Below are 22,757 nucleotides of genomic sequence, written 5' to 3'. Positions count from 1 at the left end.
AGATCACAGTCCATCGTTACAGGGACCCCGCAATCAAGAGCAGAGAGAGGATGCTGGGTGAGCGTTCAGTTAGCTTTCTCCTTTTCATCTAACCCCAGACCCCAAGCCCAGGGAATGATGCCATCCACAGTGGGTGAGTGTAATCAAGACAATCCACAGACACAAGCCCATAGGCAAACCTGATCTAGACACTCTATTCCTGGGGTTCTCTTCCCATGTGTTTCTGAATCCTGTCAAACCGAGCACTAAATCTAACCATTACTGTACGGTAAAGAAGCAGAAGGGGGTCTTAGGGCAGTCCTAAAGTTCCCTGGTGTGCTAATATCTACCACCTGCCAAAGTCCTGAGCACTTTTGCCTCAGAGTGAGTGTTCTGCTGTTGGTTGGTTGGTTTTGGAAATAAGGTCTTACTTTATTCAGGTTCAAGCCCTTGAACCTGACACCTGCCTTAGCCTCCAGAGTTCAAGGCTGACATTAGTGTTTCACACTAATGCCTCATACCAGGCCTCACTCTAGGGAGCCCCAGAAAGGCAGCCTTCCCAGCAGCGGTCCTGAGTCCATAGACCTGTCCCTGTTTCTGCCCAGGAGGAGAACAGGAAGTCTCGGTGGTATCTGAAATGACGACAAGCACACCACACAAAGACGAGGCAGTGCAAAGTGTCCGTGTGGTCACACAAGACCTGAGGTGAGCTGTGCTGCCCTTGGGTTCTGGCTGCTGGACTGATTAGTATATCCCTGGGATAGAAGTTCTTTTACTTAAGCCAACTGAGGTGACTCTCTTTTCATCGCAACCAAATATGCTCTGACTATAGCGTTTTGTCAAAGCAAACAAAACCACTCCTCTAGGAAAACCCTCTTATAATCTAGTTCAACTGACAGCAACTGCTTTTGTCTGGTTTCAGCAACCACTTTTGGCTGATTTATTACAAGAGCGCCCTTCCTCCAGAAGAGGAGAGGGCTGCGATCTCTCTTAAAGCTAGGCTAGTTTTCACACCAGCGGGGCCCGGCTGTGTAGCCTTTCATAATGCATTTGAGCTAGTTTGGTCAGCTCACCCTCCACTCCAGGAAAGCAAGGGAGCTACCACATCAGTAACTCCGTTGCTAGGACGACTGCTTACTTTCCATATCAACTGCAAACTCGTTGCTATGGAGACACGTATACAAGAATAATCCTTCTCTGGCCAGGGAACACAGAAGTCTTGGGGTAGGGGACTTTGCTAAATGGGATGCTAAATAGGTGTGTGCTGGAGTGCATCTTCTCATCATGTCGGAGATACAGGACCACTCTAGACACATTTAGAAGTCGCATCCTTACTGCAGAAAGCAAAGCGTTGAAACAGAGATCTGTTTTTCCTGATTGAGAGGTAATCCAGGAATTCTCATTTCTATTACCTATGCATTAATGTCCTCCAACTTCTCACTGAGCTTCAAGTACACATATCAAACTTTTGATTTGATAAGTCTATTTAGATATCTAAAAACTACCGAGAGAGAGAGAGAGACAGAGAGGGAGAGAGGGAAAGAGGGAGAGGGGGGAGTGAGAGATAAACAGACAAAGAGAGAGAGAGAGACAGAGAGAGAAACATTGACTCTGGGCATGGCAGTGTACGCCTTTAATCCCAGCACTCGGGATGCCGAGGCAGATGGGTTTCTGTGAGCTGAAGACTAGCTAGGGCTACATGGTAAGACTATTTCTAACAACAAAACCCTATATCAGACTGAACACTGAAACTCCTCCCCTACCTCCCCACCCAAGTGTGTCCCTATACCTGCGCCTACAGATTCTGATCTTGCAACTCTCTGCTCCCATCCCTTTAAATGCCGGATCCTGTTTCTAATCCACTTCCTGAAGCCTTCTTGCTGCTCTTTGGACATCTCAGCTGTTCCCGCCCCAGAGTCTTTGCAGGGTTTTAGCCCAGTCAGTTCCTCGGGAAAGTCTCCCCACTCCCTCCTTCCTGCCCCCTTCTACTGTGATAGCCTCTTCAGCTTTCCTCACCTGACACAACCTGCCTGGCCCACAACACGGAAGCGCTGTCTACCACACACTCCTCTTCTCCACCCCATTCTGGGGACAGTCTAGGTCACCGGGTGTTCGTCATCCAGCACCTGACAGTTCACAACCATTCCTGAACCATTGCTAAAGTGAAGGAGGCTACTTTCCCTGGCAGACACAAAACCTAATTTTCACTTTGCAAACTCAGTGTTCTTTGAGGTCCTCAGAGCTTAGCTGCAAACACTATCTATGGCCTTACATGACATCATCTACAGCTGATTCACCCGGCATCTCAGGGCTTACACCAGCAGTGTGTGTGTGTGGGGGGGGGGGGTGCTCTATATCCTGGCTCTGTGCCAGGCAGCCTGAAGTCAGCACTCACATGATCTGACCTTTCTGTCTAAAAACAGCACATACAAAGGTTCTGCTACCTGGATGTCTTCCAGCCAATGACATTAGTTAAATCACTTAGAGGTCTTGTCCCTAGAGGAGGGCAGACACAGCCTTCCAAGAGACACTTCAAAGAGCTCCAGTGAGTGGAGGGGAACACTGGACTAGAGCCCCTAGGGTCCAGAGGAGAGCCCACACACCCTAGGAGCTAGCTCCAAGGGGAGAGAAGCAAGAGCAGCCAGGAGCTCCGCCTGTATTTACTGCCTCCTGCTGAGTTCAAGGCGCAGGTACTCAAACAAGCCCAGGCGGGAGAGCAAGCTCAGAATCAAAGGCTGCACTCTGTTCTGGAAACTGCCTGTAATCTCGTGAAGCAAACCATCAAGTTATTATTAAAGAACGACATTAGGCGTGACTCCATCCTCAACAATGAGTTCCTTGCTTTCCTTCTTGGCCATCCTAGCACACGTACCATCTTCACCTCTCTCAGGTTACTGCTTATGAAGATAGTCAACGCAACTGAACCAGAATATCTTGACGTAAAACTCTAGTTAACTGGGCCATTTAAAGAAACACTGTCATCTTTAAGTTGTCCCTGCACCTGCGCCCTTCCACTACATCCCCACTGTTATTTACAGAAACTTCCAGCCACTCTTTCCTTTTATGCTGACACTGTCCCAACAAATCTCTTGTCCAGCAGCATGAGTCTCAGTAGCCAGACCTTGTGACAGACGACCCCATATGCCTTAGTAATAGAATCAATGAGGGTGTGGGGGAGGGAGAAAGACGGTCACAACAAAACTACATTTCCCAGCCTTCCTTGTAGCTAAAAGACATCATGTGAGCAAAACATAGCCAATGAGATAAAAAAGCAACATTATGGGAAAAGTCCCTAACAACTGCTGATTCCACAGGACACCCTTTGTCTTTCCCTTCATCTCTGTGCAAGCTGGTGCCGTCTTGGACCATGAAAGGCTTGAACAGAAACCAGCAACGCGCTAAAAATAACAGCAGGAGACTCGTCCCTGTGACAGAGGAACACTTGGCTAGCTTGCTTAAGTTAGCAACATTTGCCTTTTCTCTAACAGCCATGCCTCGTCCTATCTGCTCCTATCCCACACAGGGCACACTAGGGCTGCTCTGCTAGCAGCAGGAGCGTTTGTTTCCTCCCTCTTGGAATATTAACTTGCCCATCATCACCTTTCCTGACCTCCTAAGGCCACGCTCTGCAAAGGAAAACCTCCCTGGCTGCCTTAGCCTGGCACCAATCAGGCACTGGTCCAGCACGCTTCTGGAACTACCGGTGGCTTGTGCATTTTGATTCTACATTCCGTCTCCTTGGAATGTTAGCGCCTACAACAAGAATCAAAACCTCACTTTTCCTCGGCCCTTCAACACCACCAAATAATTTCTCCTGAAGATGCTACTAAGATGCAGGACACTAATGGCCTGTTATCATGAAGGTACAACTGGAAGACACACCGCCGACCAGCCAGTGTGGGAGGAAATACAAAGGACTGACTAGTCAAGATATTTATTATGCACCGAGAGAAATCACAAATGAATTAAAACTGGTGAAGCCAGCTGCCCACAAACCCAGTGGCAACGAGACGCGCATTACCGTAGCAGCACGTGCTCCCTATTTCTGTTTGGGGGGCTTTTCTGTCTTGTTTGAAGACAGGATTTCAGGTACTCTAGGCTGCATCCAAGCTCGCCACACACCAGAGGCTGCTCTCTCTCCCTCCCAGTGCTGATCTTCCAGCCTGTACCTCCCAGGTGCCGGGCCTATGGGTGTGCACCCACAGCGCCTGGCCAACCTTGAAAGGGTTTTTAAATTTTCTGTTTCAAGTGTCAAAAGCAGTGGAACTTTCCATGAAGGCTACCACTGCCCACCATCTTGCCAGCATTCAAATGAGCAGGACTTGTACGACGAAGCGGAGAGTCGGGTGGGCATGGCAGGCGACAGAGCAAGTGCAGCCCGGACTTCCAGCCCCAGCATCACATGAAATCTAAGAGCACGGATTAATCTAAGCACTCATCACTTCTTTGGAAAGAAGCAAACCGCAGGCCTTTCAGGTGTGCTGGCCCTCCTATTACTTGCTGTGAGAACTATCCTGCAGCTAAAATGATTTCAAAGGGAAACCCCAAGGCATTTTCAGCTTGACAGGGAAGGGCAGAAAAGCAATCTGTCGGCAGTCTGCTGAGGAGACGCCTCAGACTTGAGAAAGCCTTGATTCTCCACAACCAGGAGTCAGGTATGCTGGTATACAGACTGATGGGGCCCTCGGCCCAAGAGAGGCAAGTTTCCCAGGGGCCTTGCCAGACCCTCACACGGGACATCAGAATCTTCCTGGTCACTGCAGGACCCACAGAACATGTACAGAGGACCCAGGAAAGCGAAGATGGGAGAAGAAGGACACAGAGTTAAAGGGAGATGGAGCACTGAAATGACAGACCAAGGGCTTTCCTGGAGAAGTTTCACCAGCTAAAAGGCTCTGTAGGTAGAGTTCATAAGGCCAGGAACCCCCTGTGAACAGGGCTCACTACTGTCAGTAGCTGGGCAGGCAGCAGGCTCCGAGCCCACTGAGGATAGACACAATGAGCTTTGGACCCCACTTCCTTGTTTCCTGGCAACATAGAAAGAGGAGTATCAGCTTTGCCCCTCCTTAGGATTCAAAACACCCTATGAAAAGATGGATTTGGGGGCCCTTTGTTGAGGCCCACTAAGGGAAAGCTACCTCCTCCAGGTCAAAAGAATAGAATGCTGCTTTCTGGCCCTGGACAGAAACATGACATTCCAAGCTGTCCCAAATATTACATACTATATAAACTCCTTTAAGAGGTAATCCAAGAGGGCCTGTCCATCACCTGTACAGGAGACCATGAGAAGCTGATTAAATAAAAGACAAACTAAGGCGACGGAAAGAATAATTACTCCCTTAAGGAGATAATGTATGTGTGCCCAAGAAGCCCTTTCCCCCGTCCAGTCGATTACACACACCTTCCCTGCCAAGAATGACTGCTCTGCTAAGTTCTACTCAAAGAGCCCAACTTTTTCTTTTCCCTTTCTGTCTCTTCCTCAGAAATGGGTCAAAGTCGTAAACATTCTTGCCCTGAGTTTGGATTTTTTTCTCTCTCTTCCCCATGTGGCTGCTTACTGACCTCACTGCTGAGGCTTCCTACTTACTTGGACCCTAATTCACAAGGCATGCCTATCGCTTTTCTCCTACCCATCTCCTGCCCCCAGCAGCTACGGATATACAACTTGCCTGCCCTGTGCTTGTCCTCTCAAACGCTAATAAAACTACCCTTGAGCTTCCTTCTAAGATGGCGTTTTCTAAAGCCCCTGCCCACTAGGGGTTGAACCTAGAATTTCATGCATGATGGTCAAGTGCTATACTACTGAGCTACAACCCCCAGTGGCTAAGCTATTTTACTCGTGAGGCTAATAACTCAAAAAAACATACAATTCCCTTGTAATAATAATACAGTTCACTCTATACCTCTAGAGTTATGGACTTCAAAAAGGAAAACTGGGGGCTGAGTTTACTGGATGGATGGATGAGCGAGCAAGCAGACAAACAGCTAGACTTGAGAGGGATAACAGGTAGGTATGTGTCTTCACACGCTATACAGAGGATGAAGACAGAACCCATCCACAAGGATAGGGAATGGAAGGAACATATGGACAGGATCAGCCAGGAAACATGGCCAGCAGGGGTCAAGGATTTGGAGGGACCACAGAGGATGCTAGCCTGGAGATACCATCAGAGGATGGGGCACTCTCTCAGCGACCAAGAGCTGGCTGCTCTTCTGGAAGACTTAGGTTTCATTTCCAGTACCCACATGGTGCCTCACCTCTGTCTTTAACTCATGTTTCAAGGGCTCCAGCAACTTCTTCTGACCTTCAGGGCCAGGCATGCATGTGGTGCACAGAGATGTGTGCAGACAAAACACTATACACATAAAATAATAATAAAAATTTATACAAAGAAAAAAGAAAAGATTTCTGTGAGATAGATAGAAAGGGATTGGCAGTCTTGGAAGCAAACGAAGACAGATCTCTCCCTCATGTTCTGCTTGGACTTTGCCTCCTGTTGCCCTGGTAACAGGAAAACACTGAAACTGCCCCTTCCACGCCAGGAGCCCACAAGAATGAAATACTATGGCCCCGGGTGGAGCCGTGACTTTCTGATCTGCTCCAAAGAGTAGAGTAGAGCATTCTATATTATTATCTCCTCCAGTCCTAGTTTGTTTTCTATTGCTGTGATAAACACTAAATAAAATCAAGGCAACTTGGGGAGGGAGGGGCATCTGACATACAGGTTATAGTTCCTCATGGGGGAAGCCCAGGCAGGAGCCGAATCAGAGCGCATGGAGGGATGCTGCTTGCTGCCTGCTCCTCCTGGCTGGCTCAGGCTGAGTGCTTATACAGCCCAGGACCCCTTGCCCGAGGACGGCACTGACCACAGTAGGCTGGACTTCTCACATCAAATCAGCGATCAAGAAAATGCCCCCAAAGGCTTGCTAACAAGAGACTCTTAATGGGGACGTTTTCTCAGCTGTCACACCCTCTTCTCAGGTAACTTCAGCTTTTGCCAAGTTGATGAAAGAAAACTAACCAATACACCTAAGCTGGCTACTAGACATGTCAGTCACCTGGCCAGGCCTCCCCTACTCCACCCACACCCCCAGCAGAGCTGATTCACCTGAAGATATGCTAAGGCGAGTGGAAGAATAATTACCCCTTTGATGAAGTACTATATTAACCCTTACTAGAAGGCCTCCCTCATACAGTTGTCCAGAGGCCCTACCATGTGGCCTGCCTGCCTCTGAGCTCCAAGTTTACCTTCTTCCAGTTTCAGATACTAACCGTGCTTTCCCTGAGGTCGCGAGGTCGCTGATAGACCACCCCTCCTCCTTCACAAACAGCCTTGGACCCCAACTCCTGTGACCCTGCCGAGGAAGACTTTAAAGAAGAATCAGAAAGTATCTTTTAAAACTTGCCAAGTACCCAGTGAAAGGAGGAGGCACTGCAGCTTCTAAAGATTTCAAATACCGTACGAGAGCTGTGGGGTGGCACACAGCTTTCACCCTGGCACTAGGGGCAAAGCTCTCAGAGTTCAAGGTCAACCTGGTCTACATAGGGAACTCCGAGCTAGCCAGAGGTACATGGTGAGATCCTGTCTCAAAAAACACAACTCAATTTTAAAAAAAATTATGGCAGGGAGACTAGAGCTATGAAGGTTTTGGTAAGGGCCGTTAATATTTCCTCTGGTGTGGCTAGACTTCAAAGGGTCTACATTTTCTTTCCCTATTTTTTTAATCTACTCTGTCCCATGACTTAATATCCAAAAGAAGAGCTCTCACTTGATGTGATATTCCAAACTGCCTAAAAGATCCCTAGGCTCCAGTGTGGCAGAGGCAATCCGGGAAAGAACAAAGACACAGTCCCTTAAGAGTTAATCCAAATGGTGGTTGGAGAGATGACTCCAAAGAACAAATACCACTCTTGCAAAGAGTTCAGTTTCCAGAATCTTTATCGGGTAGCTCACAACTGTCTGTAGCTCCAGCTCTGGAAAATCAGATGTTGATTTCCAGACTCCAACAACTGCAGTCAGACGCACACACTCACAGAGACATAATTAAAAATAATGTAGTCAGCCGGGCGGTGGTGGCGCACGCCTTTAATCCCAGCACTCGGGAAGCAGAGGCAGGCAGATCTCTGTGAGTTCGAGACCAGCCTGGTCTACAGAGCTAGTTAAGTAAAGGACAGGCTCCAAAGCCACAGAGAAACCCTGTCTCGAAAAACAAAACAAAACAAAATAATAATAATGTAGTCAGATGTGGTAGCACACATCTTTAAGGCCAGTCAGGTCTGGACAGTAAGAAAGACGGACGGACAGACACGGGACAGACAGACAGACAGACAGACAGACACACACACACACACACACACACACGCTTAACTCAAATGGGCCTATCAATCGCCTAGGAATAAACACCCACCAGGAACACCATCAGCACCAGACACTAAGAAACAGCATAGTCTACCTCAACCCATAATACACCAGATTTCATAAGAGTCTGACTGGTCTTGGAGTAAATAAGTACGTTCAATTATCTTCCAAAAGTGCACTACCGTCCATTTATTCAGCACAATGGTCTCTCTGGCTATTGTCCACTCTAATCCCTATGTGATGGCACCTTTGGTCAGTGTCCACTTTCAACTCCTGAGGATACCCCCACTTTACTCTGAAATAAATTCTACCTGTCTTCTACACTATCCTCGGCACCTCTCATCTGAACTCGGTAGAGAACTCGTGGACCAGGGAGCAGAGGAGATTCCTGAGCAAGAATGGTACATTCACATGCCAAAATCTCCATCAGACAGCCAACAGGAAATAGCAGCCCCTCGCAGGCACTGATGGGCCATCACTGGCCCCAGAAGCATCTCCCACACTGCCTCACATTTCTCCGTATTCCAATGGACATTGCAGCTAATGCGTCAGGCTGGTCTATGCTGTCCTCCAAAGAGCACTGTGAGCAAAGAAAGAAGAAAGGCACGGCATGGCAAGGGAAGGCATGACAAGTAAGGGCAAGGGAAGGCACGGCAAGTAAGGGCAAGGCAGCGCTGGGCAGTCTTCCTCCTAAAGGGATCACTAGTTAAACAGATATACTAACCAGTGTCACAGGAAACACAAATATTCTGGGTTCCAAAAGAAGGCAGAAATAAGAGGTCACTATGTATAAAGGAAACCATCATAAGTGTTAGCTCATGCTGTTGCATGCCTTTAATCCCAGCACTCAGGAAGCAGGGACAGGCGAGCCAGCCTGGTCTATAGAATGAGTTCCAGGACAGCCAGGGCTGCACAGAGAAACCGTCTCAAAAAAACCAAAACCAAACAAAACAAAAGAATCATATCCATCCATGCAGAATATTGTATACATAATGAATAAATCTTTTTTTAAAAAAATGGGGGGAGGCTAGAGAGTTGGCTCAGCAGTTAAGAGCACTGCCTGCTCTTCCAGAGGCCCTGAGTTCAATTCCCAGCAACCACATGGTGGCTCACAACCATCTATAATGAGATCTGGTGCCCTCTTCAGGGGTGCAGGTACACATGCAGGCAGAATATTGTATACATAATAAATAAATAAATCTTTTAAAAAAAAGAATCATATCCACTAGGAGGTGCTCAGAGAACAGAATAATCAGAGACAAGGACAAGAGGAGAGTATTATGCGTGCTTCCTACATAGGCAGGGGGGCTAAGTAGGCCCAACCCCAACACAGGGGTCTTAGAAGGCAAGGGAGCTGGAACATAGACTGAGACCAGTAGCCAAGAGGCAGTACACTTGGTGCAAAGGCAGGTCTCTGCATCTACTGGGAAAAACAGCATTTGCTCCATCAAGAGTACAAAAACAGTCTCTACACTTACTCTATTATAGTTCTTTATGCTGCATTTCCAGAATTAATCAGGACCGTTCCTGTCTCCTATGCAATGGCACGAGTGTTCCCTCCAGGCATCGTATGGCCATGCCACTGTGATCATGACCTTGCTTAGCATGCTCAATCGAATGAAAGACAGAGGGAAAAGGAATTGGGGGTGGGGGACCCTAAGCAAAATCTCAGGAAATCTCCCTAGACAAACACAGTATTCATTAGCACTTAATATGTTGCCAACGAATTCAGGTAGTGGGTCAACAGTGCCTCAGACGTCAAAGACCCCAAGGTTAAACAGCACTGAGCTACTTCCAACGACTGCCTCTACACACAAGAAAACTGAGGTACCAAGATGTCCAGGCACCGTCAACCACCAACACCAGAATCCGAGTCCTGTTCCCTCCTCAGTCCCGTTCAGCGATGCCACGTGGCCACCTCTGCAGGCCAAAGCTGTATTCAAAGCAGTCGGCCTCATACATTACAAGCACACTGTGTACCCCTTTATAAACTTCTGTGTTTATAAACCACTGTGTTTCCTTTATAAACCTTCTGGTGACGACAGTATTTTTTGTTAAAACAGCAAGAGGGGAAACAAATAAAAAGCACGGAAATAGAAACACACATACCTGCCCCATTCTCGTCTCGTCTATAAAAATTAACTGCATTTTTTACTTCTCATTTTCAAGTCCCCAGAGAAGTCAGTGCGTGCTAAGTACAAGTCTTAAGGCTTGTGTCAAAAAGAAAAAGGGAAAAAAAAAAAAAAGAACCATGATCCCAGACTTTTAAAAGAACAACAATATGACTTTGATTGATCTGAGCGAAGATCACCCATTGATAACCTGGTAGGACAAAAGACAGATGTGGAAGTTCACAGAATAGGCAACAGCCAACCCACAGGAACCAGGCTTGACGGCGGCATCCCCCAAGCAAGTTAAGCAGGTTTCAGGGGTACGGACCTTCTTCTACACAGAGTTCCCAAGGAAGGAGCCTGGGAGTCAGCAGACAGTCTGAGTTCACTTCCCTCCCAGTAGCATGGAGACTAATTCAAGGACACCACAAGAAGGCGGGCAGGATGCAAGAGGCATTGAAGGACCAAGAGATGGGTGTCTTTACACAGGAGGGAGGGAGAGGTGGGTGGTGCTCGCACAGGCTTTTTTATTCCCAGCACTTTGGAGGCAGAGACAGGCGGATCCCTGAGTTCCAGTACAGCCAAGGCTGCAGAGAGAAACCCTGTCTCAAACAAAACAAAACAAAAACAGGGAAAGAAATAGTGGGAAAGGAAGGGATGTGGTGCAATAGAATCAAACAAACAAATGAAAACCCGAACAAAACATCCCAACCAGTGGAACCATGCGTAAACCATGTTGGGGTCCTAATTCAAACACTTAACTATCTTGGGTATTTGAATACCTGGCTTAGGTGATGCCTCTCCACTTGGGAGGGTAGTTGGGAGCCTGGGATGGGGGAATGAGGACTAGACAGACACACTACCATTGCGACTACGGACCGAACTATGTCTTAGTCTCCTACACACTGTAGCCTGTTGAAATAAAATGACTCACAATCTCAGTTGTCTTCAAAGTACTTCAGTAGTCGCAACAGCAACGAAAATGAATGAAACCAGACAATTCTTGTTAAACACTAACTCTAGCCGTGGATCACGGGGTGACAGGAACACAAATTCATATTATTCTATCCACTTCTGCCAGCCAGATCAAACAACAACAACTAATTTAATGTGTCTTTAGAAGCACTTTGAGAAGCAAAATGGAAGCAAAGCTGTATTTTCTCTTGACTTTATAGTGGGACAAGGTTCCTGATAAAATCTGAGTACTTAGAAAAAGCAAAAAACAAACACAGGCCTTTAACCCCAGCACTAGCAAAAGGGTCGATTCAAGGTCACCCATAGCTGAATTCAAGGCCAGCCTAGGTTGTTAGTGTTCCCCTCTCAAGACAAACAAAAACAAACAAACAAACCAGCAAGGGAAAAGTTGGGCCCTGAAAGATCCCTCCCTGTTCAGGGGCCTTACCTAGGCACCTGGAAGCCTCTGAACAACCAACTTTCCCAGCCTCAGAACCAAATCTCCAGGGAGGGGCCTGAGAAATGGTAACAGTTTGAGGTGCCTTCAGTGACTGATGCAATCTCTGTTCCTTCCTGCTCCAAGGGCCCAGCCAAACAGTTGTCCAGCAGGGTCTACGTTCCAAGCCCTCGGGGACGAGGATCACACTGGATTCCACATTCCCACTGCTATGCCAAGCTTAAAACTGTTCTCCAGTTTCCAAAACATATCAAAACATAAAAACAAACAAACAGGAAGAAGCGTTGGCTAACTGGGTGGGTGTAACGCGAGCCTGGCTCCTATCCTCACCTTCACCAACGGCTGTCCTCACAAACATTTGGGTGTGCTCAGCCATTTGTGTTGAGTTGAACCTAGTGCCAAAGTAAAACTCCCTGGGAAGAAGACAAGTGTAGATACAGAGCCCAGGGGACTCTCACTGGGCAATGTATCAGCAAGGATGCCTTCCCTTTTACTCAGCAAATCCAGGAGAAAACCCCCAGGAAACAGGCCAGGGCTAGGGCCCGGCAATACTGAGTATGCCTGACACTTGAACAGTCAGTCACCAGAGACCTCCTGCTCACCCGAGGAAAGAGAAGAAAAGTGGGGAGGGTGGGGGTTGACGGGGGGGGGGGCAACTCACAACTGTAGCTTTGTTTTAACAGCATCAAAACGCTGGGAACTGACTTTCAGCCACAAAACTGACTGGCATTTGATCAAAAACATGTCAATACAGGTCAGCACCTGAGCTGCAAAGCCAGAACTCAACAATCTGGAAGATTAACAATCTCGGGTCCTTCAAAACACTCCCTGTCAACAGGTATCAGCGTCTGCCCAGATTCACAGCCAACACCCCTGGAAAAATGAGTCTCCCAAAATCCCGCTGGGGCTCGGCAGACCCTCCTGGTAAGCTCTGCGGACACCATCCAGTGCTTGCTAGCAGGGCAGGATGATGAATCAATCGTCTTTGCGAGTCTCACTGCACACTTAGAGCTGGGAATGAGTTGGTCCAGTGTAACATTTCAGACTGCGCACGCACTAGCTGAATTACTTTTATGTGCGTAGCGCTATGTCAGACACGGACAGGCAGGCATGCTGTAACCTGCAGAAGGGATGACATGGAGCTAAAGGCCCCTTTCACGGTTCCTTCAGTGGCAGGTGGCTCCCGGGGCCGGCTGAGCTCTTCCTGGTCCACATTCTAAGCCTAGAACTGTTGGTTCAGGCTCTCCTGCTCGCTCTTGCCTCTAACAAGTAACCTATACAAATGTGTTTAATGTCACAGCCTGGCTCTTTGAAGGAGAGCAGTTTTTAAGTTTTTTTTAATTATCTGAAAGAATGGAACTCAGTCAAGTCCTGGGACTGGTTTCCAAACACTTAGAAAAAGGAGAGACTGAGTTCCCAAGGATAACGGATTTCACCCTAGGAGAGGCACCTTGATCATCACAGATGCACACAAAGCTAAGGCCCCAGAAAAGAAGGCAGCTCATGAGTATAGAGACGAGCACAGCCCTGACGTCACCGGTACTGTGACCAATGGCTCGGCAGTTAAGAGTGCCCATGGTCTGCCCACAGCCTGGCAGCAGACCCAAGTTCAGTTCCCAGGACTCACACTGGATGGCTCATGACCAATGAACTGTATATTGAGAGCTCTAAGTGCTTCAGATACCCCTGGCCTCTGAAAGCCCCTGCACTTTCGTACATATGTTCGTAGACACACCACACACACACACACACACACACACACACACACACAGTAAAAAATAATTAAAAAAAAAAAAAACTTCAAACGTTTTAAAGCCAGTCTCTAATGGGAACCTCAACCGAAGCCAGGACTCATACTAGTAGATTTCATAAAAGTCACCCACACTTCCAGTCTGATTGGCCTTAGAATAAATAAGTATATTAAAGTCTCAAAAATACATCATCTTCCACTTATTCCAGTGTCTTTTTCCAATATTCAGAAAGAGTCAATTTTCCTTAAATAAAGCCTCCCCGTTTAACAGACTGTGTAATGCCACATAGATCTTTGAACTTTAAACCAAACCGGCCCAACCACGTGTAAGGAAGACATGAAGACACTGAATTGTAAAATTACAAACCTCATTTGTAAGATTATGTGAGATTATATCATGGTACCCTTTCAAGAAACTGATCCCCCAAGAACAAAAAAAAAAAAAAGCATTACCCAATACATGTAAGAAAAGATAGTTTTTCACAACTATCTAAGGTGTCAAATTATCCACTCATAATTACTTCAGCAAAGTGACTATGCATTCATTTTTAATGCCAAAAAAAAAACTTTTGAGGTTAAAACAAAAAATAAATCCATTTCCAGGTGACCCAGGCAACATACCTGACTCCTCTCTTTGTCCACTTTCTTGAAACACTTATTCAACGACAAATTATGTCTCACTGAGTTTTTCCACCCAGTAGGTGCGTTCGCAAAATACGGGAAATGTTCCAAGATCCAGTTGTAGATATCCTTCACTGGCAGGCGCTTGGTCGGAGAGTCCTCAATGGCCATAAATATGAGGCAGCTAAAGGAGTAAGGGGGCTTGCAGTTGGGGTTCTGCCTGGCATCATAGGGCATGTCCGAGTGGGCGGGGGAGGGGGGAGTGTCATCATCCAGGTCCTGGACGGGGCTGACACTCCTGAGGACCGACTCCCCAAAGCTCTTCAGCAAGTTCTTGCTCTCATGCAGCCAGTTCAGATTGGTCAGCTCTTCATCTTCCATGGTCCCCTCCTCTAATCTTATGTCAGGCAGAGGGAAGTCCAGGTCATCATCTTCCTGGAGGGCCTTGGAGAATCCGCTGCCCCGGTAACAGGGACTCAGTCCACTGGACACACTGATTCCTGAGCTCTCCGGCTTCTTACTGGCAGGCATGACTGGACCCATTTACGTGAAGGCTCCTGGGAAGGACAGCAAAGAGAAGTGAGGAGCTGGAGAAATGCAGAACAGAAATCAGAGTCAGGTCCCGCCTAACTCCCTCTCCCCCATCCGGGTCTCAGTTACATGGTGATGGCCTCCTAGGTCACCCACATGGGAGTCACACAAGCCCACCATACAGTTACACAATGAAGAAAAATGAGCTCAGTATGTTAGCAGCATGGTGACAACTGGAGACATAGGTGGCACTTTTAATGCGCAAATTCATCATAAGCAGCTTCTCCTTAGGTCTCCAGTTGCTCCCTGTGACCAGAGGAGAGAGAACATTATATTTGGCGGCTCTGATCCTCTATGACAATGCACACACATCCATAACATGCAGATTTCTTTAAAGACTCAGGATAAACCCAACAAAATAGTTGTAATAGACAATTACTGTGGTTTTGTATTTCCAGTCTCATTGTTTATCCTCCTCAGAAAGAAAAATAGAAATGCCAGGTCTGAAGGTGCTCACTCAACTGTAATCCCAGCACACTTGCAATTCCAGCATTCTGCAGGCTATGGCAAGAGGATTCAGAGTTCAGCCGGGCAAGGATGGCGCACGCTTTTAATCCCAGCACTTGGGAGTCAGAGGCAGGTGGATCTCTGTGAGTTTGAGGCCAGTCCGGTCTACAAGAGCTAGTTCCAGACTCTAAAGCTACAGAATAAAGCCTGTCTTGAAAAATCAAAAGGGAAGAGATTGAGAGTTCAAGGCCAAGCTGGGCTACAGGAGATCCAGTCTCAAAAAGAAAAGAGTGTGGACGAGACAGCTTAGCAGCTACAGTCCCTGGCTGCTGAGCCCCATAGCCCGAGTTTAAGCTCCCAGACCTACAGGATGCAAAAGGAACTCCAGCAATTTGTCCTCTGAGCTCCACATGTGCGCTGTGGCAATCACACACTCCCATATATACATACAGACATACATGTGCATATATACACACATGTATACATATATGTGTGTTCACTTAGGTGCATATATAATAAATGTGATCTTTTTCAATGTAAGGAAAAATAATGAGATGGGAGGGAAGGCAAAGAGAGTTACTTCCAATCCTATAAAAAGACCCACCTCAGGGTCTTGGAGGTGAAACGGCAACCAGAAACCATTGGTTTGATTGGTTGGTTTTATTCTGTCCTACAAAAAAAATCATAAGGAAAAACTGCAACTTTAATTACATTTGAAAAGTGTAAACAAGGACAACAAGGAATTCTTCAGACTACAAAACAACTTGAAGAAGTAAGGACATCACACCTAGACGGAAAAAGCATGTAACCTCGGGCACTAAAAAAACAAACGGGAATGAAAAATACGCCACTAACTAGAACTAGAATTCGTGAAGAAAATGAAGTTGAGAGAGCAATTAGAAACTTCAAAACAGAAAGGCGAATTCAACAGAAAACGTAGCAGACTCTCCCCCCACCATCAGCATCCCCTATCAGTGACCTAGAACAGACAGCAAAACTATCTATATCTGACAAGAAAAGACAAGGAGATGGCAGCTTCACAAACAGAAAAACCCCACAGACACAACCCTCCGGAACACAACACAAGATAAAAAGGACAACGGATCTTTCACTCCATGTGTGCAGAGTTACAACTACAGCCTTAGTTTAAGAACAGCATCTCTCTTTTGGCTCAGTGAGGGATTATAAGCACTGTGTCTGGAGAAGGCAAACAAATGGTTGGTCGTTCCACACCTCAAACTATCCACTAACACAGCACAGGAAGTTTCAGTGCAGGAAGTTCTAGAACTGCATTCTAGAAAGCATGATGCAGAGCTGCAAACACCAGGCACAGTGCCAGCATGCTGCAGCACTCGCCTACCGGCTGGACAGACATGCAAAGGCCACAGCTCCCAAGTGGATGCAAGATGCAAACTCTAAAGAGAAAAAAAAAAAATCACCACAGGGCTTCACAGCCCAACCCATTCATCCACGGAAATATTTCTATCAAACAAGGGAGCTAATCTATGTTATCAAAAAAAATTATTAGCTTGTATCTTCAGTTTTGGAGATGTTACTGAATCCAGCCTGATACTGCCTTTAACTTCCTCATGAAGAAAAAAAAAAATCAGGGCCAGCTTGTCTCAGAGCTTCCTCGGAGTCCCCTAGAAAAGGGTCTAACTGCCAGCATAGCCACACAAAAGAGAACTACCCAGCCAGTTAAGTCAACTTTAGCCCCAAATGAAAGTTTTATGTCTCCTGAGCTTCCAAACAGGAAAATTATATCATGGCTGACAGTAAAGTAATTTAATTGCACTGTTGCTATGACAACACACTGCTCTCTTTCTTTTTAATTTGCTTATTTGTCAGCAGCTTCCCCAAGGAACTAACATGCTATTCTCCATGTTTTCTTTTGTTTTCAACAAACACTGCCGGCAACGTGGCCCTGCAAGAAAAAAATTCTAAAGGCTAATGCCAAGAAGAGGTGGCCTGAAGGAGTCCCTAAACCCCGGATTATTTGCTTCCCCAAACTCTCCACTAACTCCACCCCTATAAATTCCACGCTTTTTAACAGGATGGAAGGCTCCTGAGTAACAACTTCTATGTTACAACAACCACAGCTGAGGAGTTTCCCATTATTATCCCTAACTACAACATTTTCCAAATCTCTTTCCCTTTTTTTTTTCTTTTAGAGGGGTGGAGGGAGAGTGTGAGCCTGCAGTCAAGCAAATGTTCTTAATCTGCTGCTAATAACGTTGCTTTGAATAGTTACCCACCAGTGACCGCCTTAAATTTTTTCAAGTTATTGGTTACGTTTCACACACCCTCCTTTTTTTTATGACTTCCTGTGTTTTATCTTCCTTTCTTTCTTTCAACGCAGAAAAATGGAGCAGGAAATCTTACTTTTTTTTGCTAATAGCAGAACGTCTCCAAATAACTGACAATGCCATAATGGCCCAGGTCTGAAGAGAGGTTAGCGGTGAACTTTTTAAAAAGTTGAGAAATCTTCCTCAACCGAAGCTGGGCAGTCTCGAGTTTGGGGGACCGGGAACCTCCCCCTCCTTGCGCGCGCACACACGCACGCGCTCCACTCCCTTTTACTGTACTTGTCAAAAACATTTCAAGGGGACCAACGAGAGCAGCGATTGGCTGTGCCCTCCGTCCATCAGCGGCGTTGCCAGGCAACGAGAAAACTGCTCTTCTCCGCGTACACAGGGCAATTGGGAGCTCGCATACCTTCACTGCCGGTCAGATGTCATAAACCTTTTATTGGCCGCAGCATGGCGAGCCGAAAAAACAAATCAATAAGCACACACCGCCCCCCCAACTCACATGGGGGCCCAGAAAGGCTTGCAAAGAATCGGGGTGCGGAGGAGTAGGGCCCCGCGGGTCTCGGGATGCTCGCGGCCGGTGCTGAGCGTGCTCGGCTAGGGAGGGGATCTTTGTTAGGCGCCCGTTCGCGGTCTTGGGGTCTCCAGTTGATCGGCACCCTCTGACGGACTCGGATTGCTAGGGATGCCTGCTTCGCAGACAATACCAACTCTGTCGCTCTCCGGGTCTGTGGGGAAACCGAGGCACGAGAATGCAGCCGGCTCGTCGGTGGAGGAAACTCCTGGTCGAGCAACTTCTAGGCTCAGGGCTGGGGGGGAGGGGGGGATCTCCCCACTCCGGGTCCAGCTTGGCCCGCGCCCCGCACTGTGAGCCTAGTTCTGACCGCTGTGGGCCACCACGACGGCTCCCCGGCGTGGACCCCAGCCTGGGTGGCGCGGGTGGACGAGGGCACGGACTCACCTGGCCAAGCGCGGCGCGGGGCCGCCGCTGCCTTCAGTGCAGCCGACAAAGTTTCGCGGGCGCCCAGCGGGCATCGCTCGGGGCCCCGCTGCGGACGCTTGAGCCCTGGGCGGGCGGTGGGGGGTGGCCGCGGATGCGGACGGCAGGGGTGCAGGGGGCGGCGCGGCATGGGCCCCGAGCGAGCGTCCGCGGGCGCCGCGTCCTCCCGCCGGCCCCGCCGCTCTCCACGCCCCGTCCCGCCTCCCGCTCGCCTCCGCTGCGGCGCGTCGGGTCCGGGGCGCGCCGAGCGGCGAGAAATTGTTTCCACTGCAAACAAAAAAAGGCGACACATGACCAGGCAGGAGGAGGGGAAGCGCGGGGAGGGAGGGGCGGAGGGAGCGGGAGAGACGGAAAACGTGGGCCGGGCGACCCCGGGCTTCGGCGCGGGCCCTTAGGGAGGCCCCTCGGCCAGGCTGGGCCCCTGGGCTCCTCTGCAACACCCGGGGACCGAGGGGACCAGGGCAGGTGGTGCGTGGCTGGCCCCCTCCTCTGCTTCAGGCCACATGAGTGGTGCTGCGCAGCTGGCAACGTGTCGCCGCAGCGCTTTTACCCCGGCCGCCTGCCTTACAAGGCTCGAAAGTAAAAATAAAAAGAATTACGACGCGAGCGAAGCTTCTGAGGTTAAGAAGAGAAGATTCCACTTTTCTCCAACTACTACTGCAGCACTCCCGAGGCGGGTCCAATCGCCCTCCACCACCATACACCTCCTGCCGGGGACGAAAAACTGATCCCCCAACCTCCAGCCTAGGTTGCCTTCCCTGCGGAGGGCGGGAGGATGGCCGCCACCACGGAGGGAAAGGTACACCCCCAAAAGCAACGTCAGTGGGTTCCCCATCCGACTTCTGCATCTGGAAGGAAAACAAGTCTCCCCTCCTTCACACTTCCAGCTTCATAAATTAAAATGATAATTTGCAAACACCCCCTCCCCCGGGAACTGCGCCGCCACTTCTCCAGTCTCCAGGCACCTCCAGAGAATGGCCACCCACTGCTAAAGGCACACCAGCCGGCTGCCTTTGGAGAGGATGAAAAGCAGAGTCCAACAGGACACCCTGCTGGTGACATAAATAAAAATAGGATTGCGCACCACTCTCAGGTAGCTAGGCGAGCAGGTTCTACAAAGAGAAGCCCAAAGCCATCCTCCCACGCCCACCTCTACAGTGGACAGCTGTTCAGACCAGATCTCTATGATCTAAGCTGAAAACCCTCCAGCCCGGCAGTAACTTTTAACCTAGCCAGACCAGGGACAGGAAAGAAGAAAGGTGAAACACCATATGCTCCTGAGAAGTTTCTGTTTAAAATGAGAAGAAAAAGAAGGAGAAAACTCAAACAATTTGAGATTCAATCCCCCCCCCCACCCCACTTAACTAAACTCCAAGAGTAGGTAGGTGACAGGCAACCTTCAGCAATTCAGACTCCCTGAGACCTTGCTACTTGCCAGCAACTAGAAGACTAGGAGAAGCAGGCACAAGGTAGCCTGAGGTCATCCAGCCCCACCTCCGATGTTATTGAGCACATAATGTGACTAAACAGAAGGTACCCGTGGCAGACATATTAGATCATCTCTAGCGTCCCACACCAGTGATTCTGAGGACCAGTACTGGTCACCACAAAAGGACAAGAGAAGGTCAGTCGCCTGTGGCTCGGTTAGGGCAGGTCCCACTCCTCCAAACAGCAGGTCAGTTGACAGTGTTTAATCTCCACCAGAGAATCAAGTCAGAACTGACCTCAGGGAAGCTGTGCTGGCCCTGCGAACCCTCCCAAACCCTCTCACATTCTAGCCTGGCATCTCTTTACATTAAATGGGCAGAAAACATCCTTTTCTCCCCAGCCCTCTTCCTAGATCCAGAAAGAAGGATGTGAGCCCCAGGTGATTACGTCCAAACTATGCCATTCTTAAAACTCGGTGCCAACTGTTAGCTTCCAAGTGTGTGAGCTGGTCATGCCAAATGAATAAAAATTTGAACAAACATAACTAGTTTCAGCTCTAAGAAGCCATCGGTGGAGGGTGGAGCGAAGTGAGTGAGGCTCACTGCCTTTAATGAGCTTGCCTTGCCTTTCTTGTCTTTCCCTCTGAGGGTTTTTGGTTTTACATTCACAAACCTGAGTTGCTTGTCTGGAGTTCATGAGAACCTCCTGGGAACCCACTCCTAAGTCCTCATAGTCTTAGATGGTGTCCTGCAATCTCTAATTCAGGCAGGAGACATAAAAGGCACAACAAACTTTGTTTGTGACCTTTTGCAGGGGCAGGGGTGGTTTTTCGAGACAGGGTTTCTCTGTGTAACAGCCCTGGCTGTCTTGGAACTCACTCTGTAGACCATGCTGGACTTGAACTCACAAAGATCTGCCTGCCTCTGCCTCCCCAGTCCTCTGTCTGCATGTATGCCTTGCATGCCAGAAGAGGTCATCAGATCCCATTACAGATGGTTTGAGTCACCATGTGGTTGCTGGGACTTGAACTCACAACCTCTCTGGAAGAGCAGCCGGTGCACTCAACCATCTCTCTTAGCCATCTCTCCAACCCCATAACTTGATTTCTTAATTTCCCTTTTCCATTACAGTTGTGCTAAGAGAAGTCAGGTGGTGCCATCCTGGAGACAGCGGTGGGTGGGCCTTATCTGATGTGTAAGGGCCACAGGTCTGCCTGCTGTTGATGGAAAATGAACCGACCCAACCAGACCTCTGCTGTGAGCCAGAGAGAACTTGGTGTGCCCTCTTTCAACTATGATCCCACAGATCCCTGGCTCTGGGACATGGATCCTTGACATTAGCACGCAGGGCAAATTCCTTTAGGAATAGCCTCAAGCTCACTTTTCCTCATGTGGTTTTCAAATATACTCTTGTAGATTGGGTGCCAAGAAATCACAGGCAGGCTGGGCGACGGTGGCACTTGGGAGGGAGGCAGAGATAGGCGGGTTTCTGTGAGTTCGAGGCCAGCCTGGGTCTACAAAGAAAAGTTCCAAGACAGGCTCCAAAGCTACAGAGAAACTCTGTCTTGAAAACCCAAAGGAAAAAAAAAAAAAGAAACAGAAATAGAAAAGAAATCACAGGCCGGGCGGTGGTGGCGCAAGCCTTTAATCCCAGCACTTGGCAGGCAGAGGCAGGCGGATCTCTGTAAGTTCGAGGCCAGCCTGGTCTACACGAGCTAGTTCCAGGACAGGCTCCAAAGCTACAGAGAAACCCTGTCTCAAAAAAAAAAAAAAAAAAAAAATCACAGGAGGCCAGATAATTTAAACTATTGTTTCATGCAGCTATTTGACAGCAGAATCCTATCTCTAACCTAGAACTCACATTGGAAAAAAATCTATCTTCTGAATGTGGACTTGAGAGGACCACTCTGCACCTCACCTGAACATGAGTTGGTATACCCAAAGACCTATGTTCTAGAACAGTCAGTCCCAGTCAGTGTGGCCCTCCATTCCTCCTTCGTGGTTCTCAATAGAATAGCTGGCAGTCCCCCTCAAAGCAGTGACAACGAAGTCAGTACAAGGGACACCTTGCTGTAGGTGTCCTAAGGCAGCCTGGAAAGATGTTACGGATCCAGGATGCCTCAACTGAGGGTAGCGAAAGGCACACACAAGAGGGAGCCCAGGGCAGGCCGCACAGCTGGCTGCATAGACCTGGGAGGAGCCAGCAGGCAATTTCTCTTTCCTCTCCCTCCTTCTGAAACAATATATTTCTTGTTTCTCTCCAGTATAGCTACTCCACTCTCCTCCTTGCAGGTTGGCTTGCTTACGGTCACACACAGCTGCCCAGTAATAGTTCTTGAAGCCTTCTGATTACTAACACCTACCACCTGCAGACTGTCTGAAAAATTCTGTTATCCACTTTAAATTCCTGGGGAAAGAATCTGACTGATTCAAGTGTTCCCTTGCCTCCCCCTCCCCGCCACCCCCCCACACACAGGAGAAGCAAAGCATATGGTAAACTACCTGATACGTACAAAATATGGTTGGAGTTTGACCTGCCTAGAAGCAGAAGGAATACCCTAGACCTGAATGCCTGGAGAAGTCCTTAAGAACCACCTGAGAGCCGGGCGGTGGTGGCGCACGCCTTTAATCCCAGCACTCGGGAGGCAGAGGCAGGCGGATCTCTGTGAGTCCGAGGCCAGCCTGGTCTACAAGAGCTAGTTCCAGGACAGGAACCAAAAAAAAAAAAAACCCTGTCTCGAAAAAAAAAAA

At 48.4% G+C, this 22,757-nt stretch overlaps 1 protein-coding gene across 10 annotated transcripts in view; it reads right to left on the bottom strand.

Moving 5' to 3' along the window:
* The window catches only part of Foxn3 (forkhead box N3), a 375,166-nt gene that overhangs the window by 190,518 nt on the left and 161,891 nt on the right, over positions 1-22,757 (bottom strand). For 4 of the 10 annotated variants that reach the window (XM_041633433.1, XM_041633438.1, XM_041633435.1 and 1 more), the window contains one exon: positions 14,233-14,789. In XM_041633433.1, coding sequence (XP_041489367.1) covers positions 14,233-14,775 — 543 coding nt within the window. In that variant the 5' untranslated portion in view covers positions 14,776-14,789. Of the gene's footprint in view, positions 1-14,232; positions 14,790-15,874; positions 15,916-17,652; positions 17,773-18,081; positions 18,308-18,540; positions 18,708-22,757 lie in introns of those variants that run through there. The other 6 variants (XM_041633434.1, XM_041633441.1, XM_041633432.1 and 3 more) reach the window with 6 other exon arrangements.

Source organism: Microtus oregoni, unplaced genomic scaffold (genome assembly GCF_018167655.1).
Source record: "Microtus oregoni isolate MIOR12 unplaced genomic scaffold, Mior012 000043F_ref0000047, whole genome shotgun sequence".
In the NCBI taxonomy this organism is placed as follows: domain Eukaryota; kingdom Metazoa; phylum Chordata; class Mammalia; order Rodentia; family Cricetidae; genus Microtus; species Microtus oregoni.
The sequence above is the reverse complement of the archived record's forward strand: the minus strand, read 5'-3'. Positions and strand labels throughout refer to the sequence as shown.